At 41.2% G+C, this 21208-nt stretch overlaps 2 protein-coding genes across 2 annotated transcripts; both read left to right on the forward strand.

Annotated features, from left to right (window-relative positions):
* The first annotated feature begins 7970 nt into the window (after positions 1-7970).
* Positions 7971-8525, forward strand: LOC119736843 (C-type lectin domain family 4 member M-like). Its single transcript, XM_038210853.1, has one exon. It carries the CDS (start codon positions 7971-7973, stop codon positions 8523-8525), a length of 555 nt encoding a protein of 184 aa, XP_038066781.1.
* An 11918-nt stretch (positions 8526-20443) lies between these two features.
* LOC119736844 (perlucin-like protein) lies at positions 20444-20998 on the forward strand. Its single transcript, XM_038210854.1, has one exon. The coding sequence runs from the start codon at positions 20444-20446 to the stop codon at positions 20996-20998; it is 555 nt and encodes a 184-aa protein (XP_038066782.1).
* The last annotated feature ends 210 nt before the right edge of the window (positions 20999-21208 follow it).

Below are 21208 nucleotides of genomic sequence, written 5' to 3' on the forward strand. Positions count from 1 at the left end.
CAGTTGACCCCCGGAAATTGAAAAGAATATGAAAGATGTTTGATGTGTGTCTCGAACACCTTGGAGAGTTGTGAGTATTTTTCCCGAATTTCTGAAGTGGGAGCATTTACCATTGGGGTCTATGGAAGTGTATTTACTGGTCTGCTACCACATGCTGTTTACGGCCATCACAATAAACTATTAATATATTGGCAATATGTCGTACTTGTTAATCACGAAAATACTCAAGTAAATTGCCCAGCAAAGTAGCTGATGCGGGCGATACGATGGCACGGTACAAAACACAGAGAGGCGTGCGCACTGAGCCATGAATCCTAACAGTACATCTCGCCCACTACATTCAGTTTGTGACTGCGCCCTTCTATTGTGTCGGCCATATTCTCAATTAGCTTAATGACGATGATGACGGCGGGCAGATTAACAGAAGATAGATCAGGCAAATAGGGTTCATCAATCTCCTATAGTATATGTAACGTTATTGACATTAAACAAAAATAAAGTGGCATTACATTTCAGCCTTAGCCAGGCCTTCTTCAGAGGTAAATGACAGAGGAACAAGAAACAAACATGTAGGGGACACACAAACATGCAGGGTTGGAAGGAGAATCACAAAGAGGGATGGGGGGGGGGGGCAGACCAATCCATATCTGGCTACCATCTCTCAATTTTTTGGTCTACATGTACAAATCTATATTCCATGACTGAAATTTTAAAAAATTAATCAATATTTTCTTGCTCCAAATTTTTTTCGAATCAGGTTTACAAGGAGGTCCAATGTAAAATTAAAGTTGCATTTAAATATCCGTTAGTGGTCATTGCTGAAACCAAGGGGTGGCTGTTGAGTTTAGGGTCCGAGTTCCTATAACAGATGAAACATCCACCTTTAACTTTTTACTTTTGTCAAGTTTCGACATGTTCAAGTTTTGCAAAAACTAGTACAAATTGTCGTACTCCTAAGTTAGAGTTTCTTCATCAGATTTACACTTTATAGTAGTTAAACAATTCAAAAAAAAAAAAAAATTTAAAAGTGGCAAAAATATATGGAGTTCATCAAATAAGGTTTTCCCCTTCTTTAAATTAGGTTGTTTCCTTTTTTTTTAATTGATTGTGACAATTACAAATTCTGTTGCCATGTTGTAGTTTATGGCGTGGGGCAAACACGACAAGCTGTTTCGGTGTACACACCGAAACAGCTCTTGTTTTCGTTAAGATTTGTTTTTTTCTTTTTTAAGCTGTTTCGGTGACACACCGAAACAGCTCTTGTTTTCGTTAAGATTTTTTTTTTCTTTTTTTTCCTTTTTTTTTTAGCTGTTTCGGTGACACACCGAAACAGCTCTTGTTTTCGTTAAGATTTTTTTTTTTTTTTTAGCTGTTTCGGTGACACACCGAAACAGCTCTTGTTTTCGTTAAGATTTTTTTAGCTGTTTCGGTGTACACACCGAAACAGCTCTTGTTTTCGTTAAGATTTTTTTTTTAGCTGTTTCGGTGTACACACCGAAACAGCTCTTGTTTTCGTTAAGATTTTTTTTTTCTTTTTTTCTTTTTTCTTATTTGTCCACTTTTTGTCATATGTTTTGTACACGTTTTTCTTCTACCCATACACTTTGGCATTTTCGTAAATGCCATCGACTTCAGACTTGGCACACACTTAGACCACCACCCACTGATGGTCCTAGAAGAAATTCGTGATCGTGACGTCATCGGGTGTCGGGTTACGTCACATTAAAGATGCATTTTTCCCCATATGTTTTGTACACGTTTTAAAACACTCCAGTTTGGCATCTTCGTAAATATGATCGACTTTAGACTTAATTCATACTTTGACCACCACCCATAGATGGTCCTAGACGAAATTCGTGACCGTGACGTCATCAGATGTTAGATTACGTCACATTAAAGATACATTTTTGCCCATAGGGTTTGTACACATTTTAAAACGCTCCATTTCGGCACTTTCGTACATCCAATCGACGTTACACTTAATACACACTTAGACCATCACCCACAGATGGTCCTAGAAGAAACTTGTGATCGTGACGTCATCAGGTGTCACGTTACTTCACATTAAAGATGCACATTATCCCCTCTGGTTTAGTACATGTTTTAAAACGCTCCACTTTGGCACTTTCGTAAATTCGATCGACTTTATACTTGGTACACACTTAGACCACTACCCATAGATGGCCATAGAAGAAAGTCGTCATCGTGATGTCATCAGGTTTCAGGTTACGTCACATTAAAGATGTATTTTCCCCATAGGGTTAATTGTACACGTTTTAAAACACTCTACTTTGGCCCTTTCGTAAATGCCATCCATGTTAGACTTGGAACCCACTTAGACTACCACTCACAGATGGTCTTAGAAGAAAGTCGTCATCGTGGCGTCATGAGGTGTCAGGTTAAATCACATTAAAGATGCATTGTTTCCCTATTGGTTTTGTATACATTTTTCTTCAAACTGATACACTTTTTTACTTCTATGCATGTATGTCTGATTGACTTTACACTTGTCAAACACTAGTAAGAGCAGCAGCCTGAGGTGGTCCCCGGTGAGTTCATAACGATGACTTCATCATGTGTCACGTGCCGTGACATTAAATGAGCATTTTTTCGAATCGCTTTAACTTCGAAAGTACAAGTCCGATTGGATTAAAACTTGGTATGCACGTTCACAGGGATGGTTTATAGATGAAAATTGAAGTGACGTCATCATCAAATGTCATATGACGTCGCTTAAAGAGGCATTTTATTCTTTTATAGGCCTATATCTACAGAACTATAATGTTGGATTTGGTTTAACTTGACATGTACGTATTATAATGTGCTGTTATATAGATGACATTTACAGTGACGTCACTGATTGTTCGTCACGTGCACAGAGTATTTCAAATATCCGAAACAGCTTGTGTTTGTACACAAACACATTTCTAGTTAGCTGTTTCGGTGACACACCGAAACAGCTCTTGTTTTCGTTAAGATTTTTTTTTTTTTTTTTTTTTTTTTTTTTTTTTTCCCTCCTTTTTCAGACTTTTTCTCCATAGGTTTAACACACGTTTCTTCCACCAGTCCACTTTGCCACTTTTCAAATCCGATTGATTCGAGACTTGATACATACTTAGACCACCACCCACAGATGGTCCTAGAAGAAATTTGTGACGGTGACGTCATCAGGTGTCGGGTTACGTCACATTAAAGATGCATTTTTCCCCATATGTTTTGTACACGTTTTAAAACACTCCAGTTTGGCATCTTCGTAAATCCGATCGACTTTAAACTTGATTCATACTTAGAAAACCACCCACAGATGGTTCTAGACGAAATTCGTGATCGTGACGTCATCAAGTGTCAGGTTACGTCACATTAAAGATGCATTTTTCCCCATAGGGTTTGTACATGTGTTAAAACGCTTCATTTCGGCACTATTGTAAATTCGATCGACGTTACACTTGGTACACACTTAGACCATTACCCACAAATGGTCCTTGAAGAAATTCGTGATCGTGACGTCATCAGGTGTCACGTTACTTCACATTAAAGATGCACATTTTCCCCATATGTTTTGTTCACGTTTTAAAACACTCCACCTTGGCACCTTCATAAATGCGATCGACCTCAGACTTAATACATACTTAGACCACCACCCAAAGATGGTCCTAGAAGAAATGTGTGATCGTGACGTCATCAGGTGTTGGGTTACGTCACATTAAAGATGCATTTTTCCCCATAGGGTTTGTACACGTTTTAAAACATTCTACTTTGGCACTTTTGTAAATCCGATCCACGTTAGACTTGGTACACACTTAGACTACCACCCACAGATGGTCCTAGAAGAAATTCGTGATTGTGACATCATCAGGTGTAAGGTTACTTCACATTAAAGATGCATTTTTCCCCGTAGGTTTTGTACACTTTTTTCTTCAAATCATACTTTGGCACTATATGTCTGATTGATTTTTCACTTGGCAGATGACATTCGAAGTGACTTCATCAAGTGTTCATCATGTGCACAGAGTATTTTAAATATCCGAAACAGCTTGTGTTTGTCCACAAACACATTTCTAGTTTCTTCTTTTTTTTCTTCTCCTTTTTCAGACTTTTTCTCCATAGGTTTAACACACGTTTCTTCCACCAGTCCACTTTGCCACTTTTTCAAATCCGATTGATTTCAGACTTGATACAGACTTAGACCACCACCCACAGATGGTCCTAGAAGAAATTCGTGATCGTGACATCATCATGTGTAAGGTTACTTCACATTAAAGACGCATTTTTCCCCATAGGTTTTATGTACTCGTTTTTCTTCAAATCAAACTTTGGCACTATATGTCTGATTGACTTTTCACTTGGCAGATGACATTCGAAGTGACTTCATCAAGTATTCATCACGTGCACAGAGTATTTAAAATATCCGAAACAGCTTGTGTTTGTCCACAATCACATTTCTAGTTGTTATTTATTATCCGCGGTCTCGGTCTCGGTCTCGGTCTCGGACCATTTCGGTCTCGGTCTCGGTCCGCCTTGAAGGGGCTGGTCTCGGTCTCGGTCTCGGTCTCGCAACTTCAGGTCTCGGTCTTGGTCTCAGTCTCGGACTATCCGGTCTCGACTACAACACTGGTAGTGCCGCCAACAAAGCAATTAAGTTAATCTCACAGGGTCGTGGCCAACCACGTATGACGGTTGCTCAGTCGGCCAGAAGTCAATATCAGTTACCGTACTTCGTTTAATAACGAGTACGCGCCTTTATTAAAGGTGTAGTCCATCATTTGTAATTTGTGCATTTTGTTCGTTTGAAGCAACAAAAGAGTTCAAAATCTAATGAAGGATACTGAGCAACTAACCTGATGAAGTTTCAGCTAAGCTTCAGCTGTACATTCCGAGAAAAACAGCATTCTAAGATCTCAATTTCAAATCAAAAGTTGCTGAATCATGTTTTGAATTGCAACTATACGCGACGTCGCGCACTGATCCGACGAATTATAACAACCGCGCGCGCGTGTGCGTCGTTCGAATACTTGTGCGCGCTGCGCTGAATAACAAAACGAACTACTAATTTAAATTTTCCTACAGTGCTTCTTAAGAATCACCGTTGGAACTGCCTTCTTTCGTTGATTACTTCAAAATGACAGCTTCCCAGAAAGAATAATTTCACAGGGAGTTCAGTCTCCTTACTATCTTTCAACCAAGTTAGTTTTTCAACAATAATTACGCCAGTTACTTTTCGGATGGCTGCAAATGATGGACTCTACCTTTAAAATCTTCATTATGCCCGATACCGTTGTTATTTTCGAAGGACGCTGAAATAATGTGACCATAGCAACAAGTCATTTGTCTCCCATCTTATGATAGCAATATTCTGCGTCAGAGAAAACTCGCGTATAAATAGAGCCTACCGAAACATCCAATTTTTATTGTGTTCGATTCAATGATGAGACACTACAAGGGTGTACATGTACAGAGAACACATCTGATCCTCTCTACAGCTGATCTGCTACAAACGACCAACGAATCATCATGTATTTGTTCAAAGTATGTATCACTGTAGCAATCACTTCAGCGATCAATGCTCAATTTAGGTCAGGTTCCTGCCACTCTCGACTCACTGTCCAATGTTTTTGCCCGCCAGAATGGAAATTGTGGGGAAACGAGTGTTATCGCCTCACTCCTTCAAAGCATACTTGGGAAGACGCCAAGACAGCTTGCCAAGACATGGGAGGCAAGATGGCCGCTCCTCGCTCGCTCGAGGAAATGACCTTCATGGTGGAATTGGCACGAAAGGTGGACAACAACTACTTCGCCTGGATTGCTTGCAATGACAAAGAAGTTGAAGGGATATGGGAGTGCGACGGTCAGGAAGGAAGCGAGCCCTTCTTGGTATGGGATGAGGACCAACCCGATAATTTCAAAAACAATCAAGATTGCGTGGTAATAACGTCAAAATTTAATGACAGAATGGATGACGATTCTTGCTACCCCTCTTACATCGCTTTCTGTGTTCGTCGAGCTGCCTGCACTCACAGCCTAATTCAATACCGTCACTAATGCCTTTTTACCGACACCCACGGCCAAAGTCTCACTCAACCTGCCTCCTCAACCATATTATCCGGGAGTTTATCACCGAGAGCGTGGTCGCCTATGGCTCAGCCTGCGACGAGGATCCCGGACGTCGCTCCTTTTAAATCGAGAAAACGACAAGATTGCGCTCAAATAGGCCAGGGTGGAATGGATGATTTTGAACATTTTTGAATGTGATTTGTCAGACAGGGCGTTTTGTGTTCGTCAAGCTGCCTGCACTCACAGCCTAATCCAACTCCGTCATAAATGCCTCTCTACCGACACCCACGGCCGCAGCATCATGAACCCAACCTGCCTCCTCGACCTCAACATCTGGGAGTTTATCACCGAGGGCGTGGTCGGCCGTGTCGATCGGCTTGCATCTGCTTGTAAATTCGCATGAAATAACTCAAGAGTTTGTATAGACCCAATGCGTTAAGGCACAGTTAGATGGCAAAGGTTTTGTATCGCACAGATCATCCAGGTGGACATGAGTTAACCGTCAGTGCATTCACTATTCATATAATAAAGAACGGGTTTGTATTCTCAGATATCCCAAAATGACATCACAACAGTCCAATCGTGTTGGACAAGAGTGTTTATAGACTTGGTCAAGGCGCTAGTTGTTATTCATCCAGCCGTAGCGCGGTAAACGATATCTTCGCTAGCGCTATGCATTCAGTTATAATTATGTCTATGCATGCAGTGCATTAAAAATACAGCGCGAACAGCGACCGCACGCGGCCACTATTTTTATGCAAATCAGTTGGACCCAATCTAGCGCCTTGGTTCAATCGTCCATTTGAGGTTTTGGGGGTGGTGCTCATTATGTTAATAGCCTTAGCTGACCTTAAATGTCGTTTTCTTATTGGTCGATCGTTGCGTGGAAACTTGCATAGTGAAACGTGGCACCGTACACAATCCATACACGTACACGTTGTGTGTCTCTGCACACGGCGCCAATGCACAAAAACTGTGGTTCCTGTCACGTCCGCAAAAGGCGAATAGCTGCAAATAATTTGATGACGTCCGGATTTACCAAGGTGTGATTGGACACTCCACATATTAGCCCCGCCTACACTTATCTGTATTCGCATACGAGGTCGAGCGCTAGAAATCCAGCGCAAAATAAAGAAAAATATAAGCTTTTGTCGACGATTGAACCAAGGCGCTGGTGATTGGTTGATTGGGTCCAACTAATTTGCATAGAAATGGTGGCCGCGTGAGGTCGCTGTTCGCACTGTATTTTTGATGCACCGCATGCATAGCGCTAGCGAGGATATCGTTTACTGCGCTACGGCCGGGATGAATAACAACTAGCGCCTTGACCAAGGCTAGAGTGTTTATGGATAACTTCACAATGTAAATTGAAATGTAAGAGAAAGAGTCACTGATCATACACTGTTAATTAATCATGTAATTATTTTATCATTTTGTACATCCTAAAAGGATGGTGTAAAACTCCGCTAACACTGCTACTAGGGAAACATTTTTTGGAAGGTAATTTTGTGCACGAGAGAGACGCATTTCCCTGCCAATTCATCACAGTCTGCAGTGAAATTAAATTTCAGGTGCCGTAGATAGAGTGCTTCGTTCACCTGCCAACTTAATTACCCTTGAGCCTCATTATTTTCAGCGGAAGTACATTTGTTGTGCAATAATAATGCTGAATGGTGATCCGAGATGAATATTGAGTTCTCTGAGCTCTTACTATATGACAATAGAGCACTGTTACTATGGTAACCTTGTGTATGAAGTTGTTTACCACAGTCGAAGCATCGCTCTTATTACTTTGCCGCTGCTCAGAGTCGTCATTTCGAGCGTTTGGTTGACCTTATGCATAGCCTTTAATAGTCCTGCTTTCAGAGACACAAAAACCTTCAATAGTTCTGAGCAACTTCTTCAGTTCTCAGTTCATCATGGCGTTTTGGTCCAAATTTATCGTCGTCGTTGCTATCATTTCATCTATCAAGGCTGTATTTGGATCAGGGTTCTGCCCATCTCGGCTCTCTGTCAAATGCCACTCTCGGCTCATTGTTGAATGCTCTTGCCCGCCTGAGTGGCAATTGTGGGGGAACGTGTGTTATCGCCTCACCCCTTCACCGCATACTTGGGATGACGCCAAGTCTGCTTGCCAAGACATGGGAGGCAAGATGGCCGCCCCTTGCTCGTTCGAGGAAATGAATTTCATGGTGGAGTTGGCGCGAAACGTGGAGAGCAACTTCTACGCCTGGATTGCTTGTAATGACAAAGAAGTTGAAGGAACTTGGGAGTGTGACGGTCAGGAAGAAAACGAGCCCTTCTTGGTATGGAATACAGATCAACCCGATAATTACGCAAACGATCAAGATTGTGTGGCAATATCTTCTGACCATAATAACAGAATGGATGACGATTACTGTCGTCTCTATTACTTGGCTATGTGTGTTCGTCGAGCGGCCTGCACTCACGGCCTGACCCAACTCCGTGACTAATGCCTCTCTACCGACACCCACGGCCGCAGTCTCACCCAACCTGCCCCCTTGAACTTAACATCTGGCAGTTTATCACCGGGTTGACTCCGCCTGCGTCAGCTTGCAAATTCGAATGAAATAACTGAAGAGTTTGTATAGACCTTAAGGTGGAAATAGAAGGCAATGGTTTTGCATTGTCAAGATCATCGGGAGGACATGAGTGGACATTCTGTGCCTCCACGATTCATATATTTAACAACACTCTCAGACGTTACTTCAACGAATACGGTCTATATAGGTTGTGTGTGTGTAAAAAAAATGTAAGAATTGATTCAGTTGTAGAAAACTAATAGTTGTCCGATCGGTGTGGCATTGAAGCTCAGCATAGTGTTATCTATCGTTTTTGATCGGAAGTGCATTGTACATTCGCAATTAAATGCCGGAGTAGTATGAGTTTGTTTTCGCAGATTTCTCAAAATGAAACCACAACCCAATCGTGTTGGACAAAAACTAGTGTTTATGGAAAACTGTCTATAAACAAAACAGAAAGAGTCACTGATAATTAATACACTGTTAATTTATCATGATTTTTTTAACAGTTTGTTTAGTTTGTTTATCCAATAGGGATGGTGTAAAACTCCGCTAACACTGCCAGTTGGGAAACATTTTTTTTAAAGATAATTGTGTGCACGAGAGAGACGTATTTCCCTGCAAATTCATAACAGTCTCCAGTAAAATTAAATTCCAGGTGTCGTAGAGCGCGTCGTTCACCTGCCAACTTAATTACCCTTGAACATTCTAATTTTGCAAAATTAATGTTAATGGCGTTCCGAGTTGAATTATTGAGTTCTCTGGGCTCCACTAAACCACGATAGAGAACTGTTACTATGGTAACCTACTGTATGAAGCTGTTTACAACACAAAGCATATCGCTCTTATTACTTTGCCGCAGCTCAGAGTCGTAATTCTGAGCCTTTGGTAGACCCTACGCATTACCTATATAGAGGTTTTCAGGGATACAGCAATCTTCAATGGTTCTTCGCAAACTCTTCAGTTCTCCGTTCATCATGGCGTTTTGGTCCGAATTTACTTTCATCGTTGCTGTCATTTTACCTATCAAGGCTGCATTTAACTCAGGGTTTTGCCCATCTAAGCTCTTTGTCCAATGCCATTCACGACTCATTGTCCAATGCTCTTGCCTGCCAGAGTGGCAATTGTGGGAGAACAAGTGTTATCGCCTCAGTTCTTCAACGCACACTTGGGATGGCGCCAAGACAGCTTGCCAAGACATGGGAGGCAGGATGGCCGCTCCTCGCTCGCTGGAGGAAATGAACTTCATGTCAACATTGGCACGACAGGTGGACAGTGATTACTCTGTATATATTGCTTGCAATGACAAAGAAGTTGAAGGAACTTGGGAGTGTGATGGTCAGGAAGGAAGCGAGCCCTTCTTGATATGGGACGATGGGCAACCCAATGATTTCCAAAACAATCAAGATTGTGTGGCTATAAAGTCAAGTTATAATAACAGAATGGATGACGTTTTCTGTTATCGCTCACTCTTGGCTTGTTGTGTTCGTCAAGCTGCCTGCACTCACGGCCTAATCCAACTCCGTCACTAATGCCTCTCTACCGACACCCACGGCAGTAGTTTTAAATCGACCTGCCTCCTACACCACAACATCCTTGTGTTTATCACAGAAGGTGTGGCCGTCCTAGGTTCGACCTGCGTCATACCGGTTGTCGCTCCTTCTCTCAAAGTACATTAAAACATTTACATAAGAGAATCAGCTGAATCAAGGGTACACATTTCAAAACACTCTTTTTTTATGCTCTACTCCTAGTAGAGCTACGGCTAGTCGTAAATATTGGAACTGTTTTGGAAATGCAAGTCCACAAACTTGATCTTAACACTTACTTTTACGTACTAATACACGACTTGTATTCGGAAAGTTTGAGACGATTGAATTAATTCGCTTTTCCGGAAAATAAGAATTAAAAGGGGCAACCGAGATTTTGTTCAAGTAAGCAAGATTGAATCGTTTAAATTACAAACGAGATGAGATTTGAATTTAATTATATAGGAAACTATATTTGCATAATTTAAGTCAGTCAGTTAGAATTTTTAAATTCTAAGTGTCTGTGTCATTCAATGCCAAATATCGATACCAATTCTGAAGATGTCGAAACTGCGTAATCGCAACATTCAAACCATCACTTCACTTTTAATGTTCTTAGTTTTGTAAATGTACATCAGTTACTTTTGCAGATGTGACTGAGAATGAATTGTACTTGTATTTCCGCGTCTGCTTGTAAATTTGCATGAAATAACTCAAGAGCATATATTGGTTGTATGTGTTAAAATCTAAAATGGAAGATTTAGTCTTAACAACAAAATATATAAACGAGTACTCAGTTGTCAGATCGATGTTGTGTTACATGAAGTGTATTTTAACACGTGGGAGAACTATAATGAACATTACTTAAAACTTAGAAATGAGCCAACAGGTCGGATATTTATTGAACATTTAATTACAAATGTATGTGAAACTGTCTGAATACCCTTTTTTTTTACTTTCTAGTCTGTTTCAATTGAAATCGCGAATTATTGATAATAGGTAACATATTTCGTGGTACATGTAGTTGAAAATAAGTATTGAAATTAATTGTATCTTTCTTAAAGCGGAAGTTCTATGTATAAGCACTGCCGCTAAAAGAAAGATACAATCAGTTTCAATACTTATTTTCATCTTCATGTACCACGAAATATGTTTACAGTCATCAATATTTCGCGATTTAAATTGAAACAGACTTAGACTTTAAAATATACATTTGCACGCTCATGTTTTAGTGCATGCTCAAAGTGCCTGACTTATCATCAATGTATTCACAAATCAAGAATGTTATGAATTCCTTTGATTCGATTTCGTGTGTTTCTGTTTTAAACTAATCAGTGTTAGGCCCATAATTCGCTTTTATCGTCAATTTTGAACTCCAATTTTAAACATTGCATTCTTTTAAGACCCCACACCATGTACTTTACTTGTTTCCATCTTCTAGATTGTGTTTTAAAGTAAAGGGAAACATTCAGTGTATTTTTGGTCGCATCAGCCAGTACTTTAAATTCACGTACTAATTTTAAAAGAAAAATGTCACGGTTTATATTTATAAAAAGAACATTAACCTTACATCTATTACCCGACTGTTATCTAAGGCATTGCCGCTACACATTTCAATCATCTCTATATTGTTAAATTTGTTACTGCCCCCTTAGTTAAAGATTTAAAGATTTACTTTTGAAGCAATCGTTGTCTCAACATATTCGAAAAATTCGGACAATATCAATACTATTTAGAATCATGACATTTCAGCACGATTACACTGTTAGACGTTTGCGTAGCCTAACCATTGATTCACTTGTTGCAATGTTTTTGAATAAAATAATATTTTATGTTAGAGTTACATGGCAAAAGTTTCACACTTTTTGCACTTTCTTTGTTTAATAGGATTATTGTAACGTTATAGCAATTCAATGAAACCATGACGACCTGTTATGTGGAAATGGGAAATGGCGTAGTCAGGTGACCTGTCGGGTGTTTATGATGGGATTTAGCATCATGAACGGAGTTGGAATATTAATGAAAGATGGAAACCATTAATTCAAAAATTAACTTTAATCCAGGAGCGTGGAGAACTGGGGGGGGGGCGGATACGTCACACACGGTGATCCTTTTTTAAAGTCAACATTTAAAGCAGGTATTCCCCTTATATTATGTAATATACTGCCATGAATAGCCCCACCTGGTGTCAGATGTTGGCCAGTAAAATATGAAGAGCGTCCCATACGTCACATGTCCTGCCCCCTTCCGCTCCCCTACAAACCATGAGTATTAATTCTAGTCCAATTCAAGTGCAATTTTAATCAAACGGGAGAGGGGTTGGTTCGATCACATGTTAAATAATATAATTTGCTTTTAACTCACTACATGATAAATATAGGCCTTAACTCTCGATTAAATATCAGTAAATCTCAGTAAGTTTGTTTCAGGGGTCAAAGATTTTTGTCTGTATATAGGCACATCTCCAGCACCCTTCGCACCTTCCGCCAAACTTTACCCACAAGGGTAAAGATAGATGGCGGTTGACGACCGGACCACAATCGCGTAAGCTAGTTGAACGACAACGCGAAATTAGCATTCTGCCACCGAAAGGGGGCGGCAGATATCGGAGCCGAAGTCAGCCTTAAGCAATTTATAGCAGACAGATAAGAAAGCAGAAGATTGCCATAAACGTATGCAAAGACCAATCGGTTAAAAAGGGTAAAAGTGCCGGTATTAAATGCAACATGCAAGTTCTAGGGTCAAAGATAGATGGCGGTTGACGACCGGACCACAATCGCGTAAGCTAGTTGAACGACAACGCGAAATTAGCATTCTGCCACCGAAAGGGGGCGGCAGATATCGGAGCCGAAGTCAGCCTTAAGCAATTTATAGCAGACAGATAAGAAAGCAGAAGATTGCCATAAACGTATGCAAAGACCAATCGGTTAAAAAGGGTAAAAGTGCCGGTATTAAATGCAACATGCAAGTTCTAGGGTCAAAGACTTTCTTTCTGATATCTTGCAATTTGTCTGCAAGTCATCTCATGGCATTCTTCCATGCTGGATACAACGGGAAGGCTGCTTATTTTGCAAGAAGCTGTCAGTTTTGAAGAAGCATGTTCCGGTAACGCTTCTATTATGACCTACATCGTTCATTTCTTATCTTTTACCTTCTGAGGGGGAGAAGTGCTGAAGGTTCCTACAAGGAAAAAAACGGGGGAAGGAACAATAGGCGATGATATTCCAAACGGGTTTCAAATTATTTGTGCTTAACTGCATTGTAAATTTCGCTAACAAAGCAGTGCAATCAATTTCACAAGGCTGTGGCCAAACACGTATTTGTGTTGCTAAGGTAGCCAGCGGTCAATATCAATTACCTCACTTAAAGGCCAGTCTGGGCCCCAATCAAAATTGCGAAGGACGTTGAAATAATGTTACCATAGCAACAATATCGTTATCGCCTGATAGCAATATTTGCGTCAGAGAAGGATGTAAATGTACAGGGAACACATCTGATCCTCCTCAAATGTCGCTACCGACTGACTATCGAACCATCATGTACTTGTTCAAAGTTTTTAGCTTTGTAGCAATAACTTCAGCGATCAATGCTCAATTTAGGTCAGGTTCCTGCCACTCTCGACTCACTGTCCAATGCTCTTGCCTGCCAGAGTGGCAATTGTGGGGAAACGAGTGTTATCGCCTCACTCCTTCACCGCACACTTGGGATGACGCCAAGACAGCTTGCCAAGACATGGGAGGCAAGATGGCCGCTCCTCGCTCGCTCGAGGAAATGAACTTCATGTCAACATTGGCACGACAGGTGGACAGTGATTACTCTGTATATATTGCTTGCAATGACAAAGAAGTTGAAGGAACTTGGGAGTGTGATGGTCAGGAAGGAAGCGAGCCCTTCTTGGTATGGGACGATGGGCAACCCAGTGATTTCCAAAACAATCAAGATTGTGTGGCTATAAAGTCAAGTTATAATAACAGAATGGATGACGTTTTCTGTTATCGCTATTTCTTGGCTTATTGTGTTCATCAAGCTGCCTGCACTCACGGCCTAATCCAACTCCGTCACTAATGCCTCTCTACCGACACCCACGGCAGTAGTTTTAAATCGACCTGCCTCCTACACCACAACATCCTTGAGTTTATCACAGAAGGTGTGGCCGTCCTAGGTTCGACCTGCGTCATACCGGATGTCGCTCCTTCTCTCAAAGTACATTAAAACAGCTACATAAGAGAATCAGCTGAATCAAGGGTACACATTTCAAAACACTCTTTATTTTATGCTCTACTCTTAGTAGAGCTACGGCTAGTCGTAAATATTGGAACTGTTTTGGAAATGCAAGTCCACAAACTTGATCTTAACACTTTCTTTTACGTACTAATACACGACTTGTATTCGGGAAGTTTGAGATGATTGAATTAATTCGCTGTTCCGGAAAATATGAAAAGGGGCAACGGAGATTTTGTTCAAGTAAGCAAGATTGAATCGTTTAAATTACAAACAAGATGAGATTTAAATTTAATTATATAGGATATTATATTTGCATGATTTAAGTCTGTCAGGTTGTTTTCTCCAAAAAATGTTTTTTTTAAATTCTAAGTGTCTGTGTAATTCAATGCCGAATATCGATACTAATTCTGAAGATGTCGAAACTGCGTAATCGCAACATTCACACCATCACTTCACTTTTAATGTTCTTAGTGTCGTAAATGTAAATCAGTTACTTTTGCAGATGTGACTGAGAATGAATTGTACTTGTATTTCCGCGTCTGCTTGTAAATTTGCATGAAATAACTCAAGAGCTTATATTGGTTTTATGTGTTAAAATCTAAAATGGAAGATTTAACCTTAACAACAAAATGTATAAACTAGTACTTAGTTGTCAGATCGGTGTTGTGTTACATGAAGTGCATTTTAACACGTGGGAGAACTATAATGAAAATTACCTAAAACTTAGAAATGAGCCAACAGGTCGGATATAATTGAACATTTAATTACAAATGTATGTGAAACTGTCTGAACACCCCTTTTTTACTTTCAAGTCTGTTTCAATTTAAATCGTGAATAATTGATAATAGGTAACATATCTCGTGGTACATGTAGTTGAAAATAAGTATTGAAATTAATTGTATCATTCTTAAAGCGGCAGTTCTTTGTATAAGCACTGCCGCTAAAAGAAAGATACAATCAGTTTCAATACTGATTTTCATCTACATGTAGCACGAAATATGTTTACAGTCATCAATATTTCGCGGTTTAAATTGAAACAGACTTGGACATTAAAATATACATTTGCAACGCTCATGTTTTAGTGCATGCTCAAAGTGCCTGACTTATCATCAATGTATTATTGAAAAGAAAAAAAAATAGCTTTGGCAGCTTCCCCCCAAAAGGAGAACTAAATAGCCCAATTGATTGCTTGAACGGTAACATCCAATTGGATAATATAGACTCGCATGCACGTTTACTTTCTATCGATGATTACACTAGTTCAAAGTGGTAAAGTTTAACAATTTCAACGGCGTAACTTTTTTTTACTTGAATTATTAAAAGCCTTTCTGCAGTTACAAACAAATTCAAGATTTTAAAACCCTGCCCAATTGTTATTGCACCGTTTGAGTTGTACATAGTAAGACCAAAAAATATACCACGTTTGACGTCATTTGAAAAAGAAGTTCAGCATGAAGCGCTTTCTAGATCGAGGATATGAACGCCCAATTAATAAGCATTCGTTTAGTAAAACAGTTATTCAAATCACCGAATATTCCATTTACGGAATTTTGAACACAGACATCCTGTCCCAGGCATCACATTTAAGGCACGTGATATTTCAGTAAAATGAAACCATGTCGTGTCGTGATAACGGTATCCGAACAATCCCATAAGTCTCCGGTGTAGCCAATTAGAAGGCATGGCAAGACTGTAAACTCTTGACATTATAAAGCATGTTGTTTTAACATTGGAAGCGGAAGGTGTTAAATAAAGGTTATAATAAGTGCCAGTTATTATGGTTATGATTGTGTTCCGAATTTTTTTGGGATATGTACTTTTTTGGGGAGGGGGCTGGAATAGCACTTAGTATACCTTTATTGTGATCCGTGGACATAATAAAACTGCATGTGTTTGTGTTTACAATTCCAGAACTGGAAAAATACAAGAGCGATATGAATATTCTTTTGATAAATAGAGCTTATTAACTTTCGCATCCTAGATCTCGATTGCGCCATTAACGCAGAGCTTCCTAACAAATATTGGCACTCGACCACCGAGTTTGCGGGATCTAAGTTGGCTAGTTCGAATCTGGTGTACATGTAGCAGCTCGTACCGCAATTAAACTATTCATAAATCGGAGTGATGTAAATCAGTATAACGTTTTGCCCTTCACCGATGTATAAACACTGTATGCTCAGTGTGTTATCTCTTTCCACTTGATCCACCAATTGGGGGATCTGATCCACCTTTTGCCAAATTGCCGGATCAGATCCCCCAATTGGTGGATCAGATCCGGCAATTGGTGGATCACGATCAGATGGGAACGCAAAAGGTGGATCTGATCCGGCAATTTGACCTGTCATCATCCGCCCGTGCACGAGTGGCGCGAAAATGTTGCGGTCTTATGAACACAGAAACACGTTTTCAGGCGTGTAGATCGTGTGAAATTTCCAGCGTATACAACATGCACAATAAACAACCGCTGAACTACGGGCTAGCACCGCGCATGCACCAGCGCACGTGGTATATCCTAAAACTACACTAGGCCTTTTACAATTTTTGTTGAATGTTCTTCCATTTCTAAACCTTTTTCATTCGTGAAATTGTACTTATTTTTCCATCCATAAATGACTCTGAGTCCGCACTCACCAAAACACTTCACTTTGGCACAGAATCATGGAAAAGCTTACGAGTATGCGATGGGAATAGTGCCGATAACGCGGTAAGTACGGCTGTGACAAATCTGTAGTATTGATTATAGAAAATTGGAAAATGATGTCGTAGTACATCATGTGACCATTTCTAACCAATGAGAAGCTTCAGAACCAGGGAATCCTTTATCGATGCATTGGTTTCTGCCGTGATGTCACTCAATGAGCGGCGCTGGGCTGTTCGATTTCACCAGTTAATTTATGCACGCACGGATCCTCTACGGATCCGTGATTTATGTTGGTGAATTCGCCGCGTAATTTTTGTCGGTGAATTCTGATAGCGCTGCTAGCATGCAACACTGGCACAGAACGCGCGTAATTCTGAACTCAGTGACCCTTCGGACTCGACATTTCCGTTCGAAAAGGTGGATCAAGCATAAGTGGGAACGCGACTTGCAGTTTCGTTGCGGTAAGATAACGATCACACCAAAACGCAGGATCTTGATCCACCTTTTTTCCAATTCAAGTGGGAACGCGGTAGTTGGGGAACCTTTTTTCAAAAGTGGCGAAGAAAAAATAGGCAATAATATATTTCAAATTAATTCTGCTTCACTGTGTAATGCCGCCAACAAAGCAATTAAGTTAATTTCACAGGGTCGTGGCCAACCACATATTACGGTTGCTCAGTCGGCCAGAAGTCAATATCAGTTACCGTACTTCGTTTAATAACTAGTACGCGCCTTTATTAAAATCTTCATTATTCCAGATACCGTTGTTATTTTCGAAGGACGCTCAAATAATGTGACCATAGCAACAAGTCCTTTGTCTCCCATCTTATGATAGCAATATTCTGCGTCAGAGAAAACTCGCGTATAAATAGAGCCTACCGAAACATCCAATTTTCATTGTGTTCGATTCAATGCTGAGACACTACAAGGGTGTACATGTACAGAGAACACATCTGATCCTCTCCACACCTGATCTGCTACAAACGACCAACGAATCATCATGTATTTGTTCAAAGTATGTATCACTGTAGCAATCACTTCAGCGATCAATGCTCAATTCAGGTCAGGTTCCTGCCACTCTCGACTCACTGTCCAATGCTCTTGCCCGCCAGAATGGAAATTGTGGGGAAACGAGTGTTATCGCCTCACTCCTTCAAAGCATACTTGGGATGACGCCAAGACAGCTTGCCAAGACATGGGAGGCAAGATGGCCGCTCCTCGCTCGCTCGAGGAAATGACCTTCATGGTGGAATTGGCACGAAAGGTGGACAACAACTACTTCGCCTGGATTGCTTGCAATGACAAAGAAGTTGAAGGGATATGGGAGTGCGACGGTCAGGAAGGAAGCGAGCCCTTCTTGGTATGGGATGAGGACCAACCCGATAATCTCAAAAACAATCAAGATTGCGTGGTAATAACGTCAAAATTTAATGACAGAATGGATGACGATTTTTGCTACCCCTCTTACATCGCTTTCTGTGTTCGTCGAGCTGCCTGCACTCACAGCCTAATTCAATACCGTCACTAATGCCTCTCTACCGACACCCACGGCCAAAGTCTCAGTCAACCTGCCTCCTCAACCATAACATCCGGGAGTTTATCACCGAGAGCGTGGTCGCCTATGGCTCAGCCTGCGACGAGGATCCCGGACGTCGCTCCTTTTAAATCGAGAAAACGACAAGATTGCGCTCAAATAGGCCAGGGTGGAATGGATGATTTTTAACATTTTTGAATGTGATTTGTCAGACAGGGCGTTTTGTGTTCGTCAAGCTGCCTGCACTCACAGCCTAATCCAACTCCGTCATTAATGCCTCTCTACCGACATCCACGGCCGCAGCATCATGAACCCAACCTGCCTCCTCGACCTCAACATCTGGGAGTTTATCACCGAGGGCGTGGTCGGCCGTGTCGATCGGCTTGCATCTGCTTGTAAATTCGCATGAAATTACTCAAGAGTTTGTATAGACCCAATGCGTTAAGGCACAGTTAGATGGCAAAGGTTTTGTATCGCCCAAATCATCCAGGTGGACATGAGTTAACCGTCAGTGCATTCACTATTCATATAATAAAGAACGGGTTTGTATTCTCAGATATCCCAACATGACACCACAACCGTCCAATCGTGTTGGACAAGAGTGTTTATAGACTTGGTCAAGGCGCTAGTTGTTATTCATCCAGCCGTAGCGCGGTAAACGATATCTTCGCTAGCGCTATGCATGCAGTTATAATTATGTCTATGCATGCAGTGCATTAAAAATACAGCGCGAACAGCGACCGCACGCGGCCACTATTTTTATGCAAATCAGTTGGACCCAATCTAGCGCCTTGGTTCAATCGTCCATTTGAGGTTTTGGGGGTGGTGCTCATTATGTTAATAGCCTTAGCTGACCTTAAATGTCGTTTTCTTATTGGTCGATCGTTGCGTGGAAACTTGCATAGTGAAACGTGGCACCGTACACAACCATACACGTACACGTTGTGTGTCTCTGCACACGGCGCCAATGCACAAAAACTGTGGTTCCTGTCACGTCCGCAAAAGGTGAATAGCTGCAAATAATTTGATGACGTCCGGATTTACCAAGGTGTGATTGGACACTCCACATATTAGCCCCGCCTACACTTATCTGTATTCGCATACGAGGTCGAGTGCTAGAAATCCAGCGCAAAATAAAGAAAAACATAAGCTTTTGTCGACGATTGAACCAAGGCGCTGGTGATTGGTTGATTGGGTCCAACTAATTTGCATAGAAATGGTGGCCGCTTGAGGTCGCTGTTCGCACTGTATTTTTGATGCACCGCATGCATAGCGCTAGCGAGGATATCGTTTACCGCGCTACGGCCGGGATGAATAACAACTAGCGCCTTGACCAAGGCTAGAGTGTTTATGGATAACTTCACAATGTAAATTGAAATGTGAGAGAAAGAGTCACTGATCACACACTGTTAATTAATCATGTAATTTTAACATTTTGTACCTCCTGAAAGGATGGTGTAAAACTCCGCTAATACTGCTACTAGGGAATTTTTTTTTGGAAGGTAATTTTGTGCACGAGAGAGACGCATTTCCCTGCCAATTCAACACAGTCTGAAGTGAAATTAAATTTCAGGTGCCGTAGATAGAGTGCTTCGTTCACCTGCCAACTGAATTACCCTTGAGCCTCATTATTTTCAGCGGAAGTACATTGGTTGTGCAATAATAATGCTGAATGGTGATCCAAGATGAATATTGAGTTCTCTGAGCTCTTACTATATGACAATAGAGCACTGTTACTATGGTCACCTTTTGTATGAAGTTGTTTACCACAGTCGAAGCATCGCTCTTATTACTTTGCCGCAGCCCAGAGTCGTCATTTCGAGCGTTTGGTTGACCTTATGCATAGCCTATAATAGTCCTGCTTTCAGAGACACAAAAACCTTCAATAGTTCTGAGCAACTTCTTCAGTTCTCAGTTCATCATGGCGTTTTGGTCCAAATTTATCGTCGTCGTTGCTATCATTTCATCTATCAAGGCTGTATTGGGATCAGGGTTCTGCCCATCTCGGCTCTCTGTCAAATGCCACTCTCGGCTCATTGTTGAATGCTCTTGCCCGCCTGAGTGGCAATTGTGGGGGAACGTGTGTTATCGCCTCACCCCTTCACCGCATACTTGGGATGACGCCAAGTCTGCTTGCCAAGACATGGGAGGCAAGATGGCCGCTCCTTGCTCGTTCGAGGAAATGAATTTCATGGTGGAGTTGGCGCGAAACGTGGAGAGCAACTTCTACGCCTGGATTGCTTGTAATGACAAAGAAGTTGAAGGAACTTGGGAGTGTGACGGTCAGGAAGAAAACGAGCCCTTCTTGGTATGGAATAGAGATCAACCCGATAATTACGCAAACAATCAAGATTGTGTGGCAATATCTTCAGACCATAATAACAGAATGGATGACGATTACTGTCGTCTCTATTACTTGGCTATGTGTGTTCGTCGAGCGGCCTGCACTCACGGCCTGACCCAACTCCGTGACTAATGCCTCTCTACCGACACCCACGGCCGCAGTCTCACCCAACCTGCCTCTTTGAACTTAACATCTGGCAGTTTATCACCGGGTTGGCTCCGCCTGCGTCAGCTTGCAAATTCGAATGAAATAACTGAAGAGTTTGTATAGACCTTAAGGTGGAGATAGAAGGCAACGGTTTTGCATATCAAGATCATCCAGGTGGACATGAGTGGACATTCT

Source organism: Patiria miniata, unplaced genomic scaffold (genome assembly GCF_015706575.1).
Source record: "Patiria miniata isolate m_02_andy unplaced genomic scaffold, ASM1570657v1 HiC_scaffold_3, whole genome shotgun sequence".
Lineage (NCBI taxonomy): Eukaryota > Metazoa > Echinodermata > Asteroidea > Valvatida > Asterinidae > Patiria > Patiria miniata.